At 49.5% G+C, this 5,000-nt stretch overlaps 1 protein-coding gene across 1 annotated transcript in view; it reads right to left on the bottom strand.

Annotated features, from left to right (window-relative positions):
* ptprsa (protein tyrosine phosphatase receptor type Sa) overlaps positions 1–5,000 on the bottom strand; it is a 237,997-nt gene that overhangs the window by 89,669 nt on the left and 143,328 nt on the right. The window contains 1 exon segment of the mRNA XM_048252918.1: positions 3,451–3,468. Within this exon segment, the coding sequence (XP_048108875.1) occupies positions 3,451–3,468 (18 nt within the window).

Below are 5,000 nucleotides of genomic sequence, written 5' to 3'. Positions count from 1 at the left end.
TGTGTGTGTGTGTGCCTGCTAAGCCTAGTGTGTGAGGATACACACACACACTGTTATTCATTACAGAGCTGACAATGAGGAAAGAGGTGACACAGAGTGAAAGCAAAAAAGATGGAGAGAGAGAGAGAAGAGGGGGGATGAATAACACTGAGACAGAGATATATTGATGGAAGTACGGAGAGAATAACAGAGACAGAGATAGAGGAGGAGAGGAGGACACAGATAGATAGATAGAGAAAAAGTATGGGCAAAATAAGAAAGATTATTCCCACCATCTCCTCTCCTCTCTCTCTCTTTCCTCTCCTCCTCTCCCCCTCTCCTCCTCCTCTTCCCTCATCTCCTCTCCTCTCCTCCTCCTCCTCTCCTCCTCTCATCTCCTCTCCTCTCATCTCCTCTCCTCTCCTCTCCTCCTCTCCTCCTCTCCCCCTCCTCTCCTCTCCTCCCTCCTCTTCTCCTCTCTCCTCCTCATCTCCTCTCCTCCTCTCCCCTCTCCCCTCTCCTCCTCTCTCCTCTCCTCTCCTCCTCTCCCTCTCCTCCTCCTCCCCTCCTCCTCTCCTCTCCTCCTCCCCCTCTCTCCTCCTCTCCTCCTCTCCTCTCCTCCTCTCCCCTCTTCAGTATTGCCACCTGCCTGTGTTTGTGTCTGTGTGGCTGCACCTGTTAGGTAATCATTCCCCTCGTGGGGGAGAAAGCTGCCTCTGTCTCTGTCAAACACACACACACACACACACACACACACACACACACACACACACACTCTGTTCTGGGTGATTATCCCGGCTGTGGGGACCCTGTGTTGTCAAGCGGAAGTCAAGCTGTGTCACTAGGTGTGTGTGTGTATGTGGTTGTTGTGAGGGAAGGAACTGTGGGGGCAGACTAGCGGTGTGTGTGTGTATGTGTGTGTGTGTGTGTGTGTGTGTATGTGTGTGGTGTGTATTATTGGGGGTGTGTGTGTGTGTGTGTGTGTGTGTGTGTGGGGTGTGTGTGTGTGTGTGTGTGTGTGTGTGTGTGTGTGTGTGTGTGTGTGTGTGTGTGGGGGTGGGTGTGTGTGTGTGTGTGTATGTGTGTGTGTGTGTGTGTGTGTGTGTGTGTGTGTGTGTGTGTGTGTGTGTGTGTGTGTGTGTGTGTGTGGGGGGGTGTGTTTGTGTGTGTGGGTGCGTGTGTGTGTGTGTGTGTGTGTGTGTGTGGGGGGTTGTTGTCAACTTCCATCTGCTGCCGAATGACGCCCTCATGAGAACGCCGATGATCCGTGCAAAAAGCCCCAAGCAGGCTCCTACACACACACACACACACACACACACACACACACACACACACACACACACACACACACACACACACACACACACACACACACACACACACACACAGAAACACACCACAGGTTTGCACACACACACACTTATGCATGGACACAAACACACTTCTCACAGTCCCTAACACCCCCACAGGGTTATCTGGCCTTGTCGCAGCGCCCATGGTGATATCTCCGTGAAGCCCCTAGGGGGCGCCGGTGGGTGATCTCACTCATGGGTGGATAAGTCCATTATGCAGAAGCAGAGTTCCCCAGTCACGCTCTGTTTGAGTGGCAACAACTGCCACTGATGGGGTATTTACAGCCCAACTGATGGGGCAGTTAAAGCCAGACTGATGGGGCAGTTAAAACCAGACTGATGCCTTCAGGGAACATTAAGAAGAGAAGAGAGAGGGATGACTGATCTCTCTCTCTCTCTCTCTCTCTCTCTCTCTGTCTCCAACCAGAATAGAAATGCTTATATGATAAGAGTTGAAGGAAATTAATAATAATAATAATAATAATAATAATAATAATAATAATAATAATAATAATAATAATAATAACAATAAACAGAAAGAAAGAAATCTTGTGAATAAAAAATGGCATGGGGTTAGCTATAATGGAATGCTCCATATGACACAAATGTGTGTGTGTGTGTGTGTGTGTGTGTGTGATGCATACAGCTCTACCCCCAGCATGGGCAGCATGGGAGAGAGCGGTCACAAGAACAACAGAGGTCACCTACCTGTGGGACCTGTAAGAAAGCAGGGGTCAGTCAGACACACTCTTTCATCACACTCTTTCAGCATCACGCACGCAGGGGTCAGTCAAACACATTCTTTCAGCATCACGCACTTTGCTGGCGGGAAGCGGCAGCCATTTTGGGGCATTTTGCATCATTTAAGAGCACAGGTGGTGCGACTCACGACCTTGAGCTTGGCAGCTGCTATCATCCACTTTGACATACAACCATTCTGGCTCTGCGCCCTCAGTTTTCTCTCTCACACACACACACACACACACACACACACACACACACACACCCCTCAGTCCTGACGCTCTCCATCCCCCTCCACAGACAGGCAGACAGCACACACACACACACACACACACACACACACACACACACACACACACACACACACACACTCTGAGGAGTCTCCAAAACATTTCAGATATCGTTCATCACATCCCCTCACAGCGCTAAGAAACGGCTGGCACAGATCAAACAGAACGCTCCTCTCCTCTGGCATTTCACACACTCACAAACACACACACACACACACACACACACACACACACACACACACACACACACACACACACACACACATCTACATATCTACACTTTGGCTGGCAGATTTCATGGCACTGTGAGGGGCATTGCAAGTTCACACACACATCACCGTCACCGTGGAGATGCTGCAGAGATCAGGACTCAAAATCACACACACACACACACACACACACACACACACACACACACACACACACACACACATACATACATACACTCACATACACACACACTCAGGAATACAAGCAAACATCATTACCCCCACCCCCTCAACACACATACACACACATAGAATCACAGATGTAAGGTTAAACCACCTGGTAAAACACACATAGGAGACCGACAAGGGGCAACAGACAGAACAGAACAGAACTGACAAACAGACATAACAGACGGAACAGACAGAACAGAACAGAACAGAACAGAACAGAACAGAACTGACAAACAGACGGAACAAACAGAACAGAACAGAGAAGAACTCCCAGAACAGACAGAACAGAACTCACAGAACAGAACAGAACCCAGACGGACAGAATGTCCAGAACCCACACAGACCAAACAAAAGCACAGAGCACATGGACAAATGGAGGAAGACTCAAGACAAAGAATAGGCATACGCATGGACACACACACACACACACACACACACACACACACACACACAGACATGGACACAGACAGACACAGATGTGTGTTACAGTAAAGGGAAGAGAGAGCTTGTGGGAAAGAGCTTGGTTAGCTTAGTTGGCGTGGTTAAGCGTGGTGTGGGTGTGTATTCTGAGCCAATGGGGTTGCAGTGAGCGGGGGAGAGTGCGTTAGGAGTCGCAGAGTGGCGTTCAGGTAGTGGGCAGTGGCTTACCTCTGATGGGGGTACCCTCTGCAGGAAACGAATAGACACACAAGAGCGGGGTTAAACTGGTTACAGAGTTTAGTGACCAGGGGCCAGAGTGAGCAGGGGTCAAGGGTCAACTATCATCCATTAGAGTTCACATTCATGTAGTGTTTACGTTCACAAAGAAATGATTACAGCTGTTTTCCAGTCATTCTCATCCTTATCCCGATGCGTCTCGTCCACTTGTTCAGGACTGTGTGCGTCACACACATGCGCCTCAGCACACCAGTGAAGCGTTTCCAAAAAGTGACCATGGCGTCGAGACAAGTGTGAGCATGACTGTAAACAACCGTCATTTAGATCTGATATTAATAGAGTTATCAATGTAGAGTATTTATAAATAGTTATTCAGAAAGGGCACCACAGCGCCCCCACTGGCTGCTGCTGGGAGGACAAACAGGAGCTCTGAATCTCCCCTGGACACTGTTAATGGTCTGGTCTTCTCTGTGTCAGTTATGGTTGGGGGCTGTATCTGTTGGTTTCATCCCTGCCTGTAGGGGGCAGTGCTATTGTCTGACTGGCAGGCAGCCCGGGGCAGTACGACCCAACCCGCTTATGCCAGACACACAGGGGCACAGCCCTCAGCTAGAAGGTTAATGCTGACCCTGAACATGAATCTGCTGAGCAGAGAGTGTGTGTGTGTGTGTGTGTGCATATGTGTGTGTGTGTGTGTGTGTGTGTGTGTGTGTGTGTGTGTGTGTGTGTGTGTTGGGGGGAGTTGGAATGCTCAGAGGGGCATTGAGATCTACATCCATCACTGCTAGCTGTCAGCAAGAGAAAGTGAGTATGTGCTCCCTACAGCCCTGTGTGTGTGTGTGTGTTTGTGTGTTTGTGTGTGTGTGTATTTGTGTGTGTGTGTGTGTATTTTTGTGTGTGTGTGTGTGTGAGCCCTGGGTCCCTCCTCCAAACACAAAGAGCTCCTGTGTCCTGCAGCAGTAGGGGGCTGGTGGTTGTGGTATCTGAGGAGGGTGGGGGGCTGCCTGTTCTTGGTCTGCTGTGTCTGCTGTGCTACCTAAAGCCCACGAAGCTGAGCAGCAACGCACAGAGCAGCCTACACACCACGCCTCACTTTCACACACACACACACACACACACACACACACACACACACACACACACACACACACACTGCTAAATAGGACACACTCAGTGAGTTTGTTTGTGTGTCACAAAGGGCGCCAGATTAACCCACACACATTCCCCCATTCTCAACCATAACTGAGCTTGTACAAACAAGAACAACCCGTTAGCATGAAGAGCTATATTAGCGGTGATGAGTGGACCCATGGACTACAATACCCATGAGCACATGGGGCATGAGCAGAACCCAGCTCAGATGGGGTGTCAGATGTCATGAATTCCACTCCTCATCATGGCTAAGACATCAAGAATCAGGCAAAGCATTTGGGACGGGGATCTCTTCAGTTTAGAGGCCGGTTTAGCACTTTGTAGGAGTTTAAAGGGGCGTTAGGTCGAGAGGTTAGAAGGAATTAAGTTGAGTGTTAATTGTTACGGGT

The sequence above is a fragment of the Alosa alosa genome, chromosome 9, assembly GCF_017589495.1.
Source record: "Alosa alosa isolate M-15738 ecotype Scorff River chromosome 9, AALO_Geno_1.1, whole genome shotgun sequence".
Lineage (NCBI taxonomy): Eukaryota > Metazoa > Chordata > Actinopteri > Clupeiformes > Clupeidae > Alosa > Alosa alosa.
This window is presented reverse-complemented; position numbering and strand designations above follow the sequence as displayed.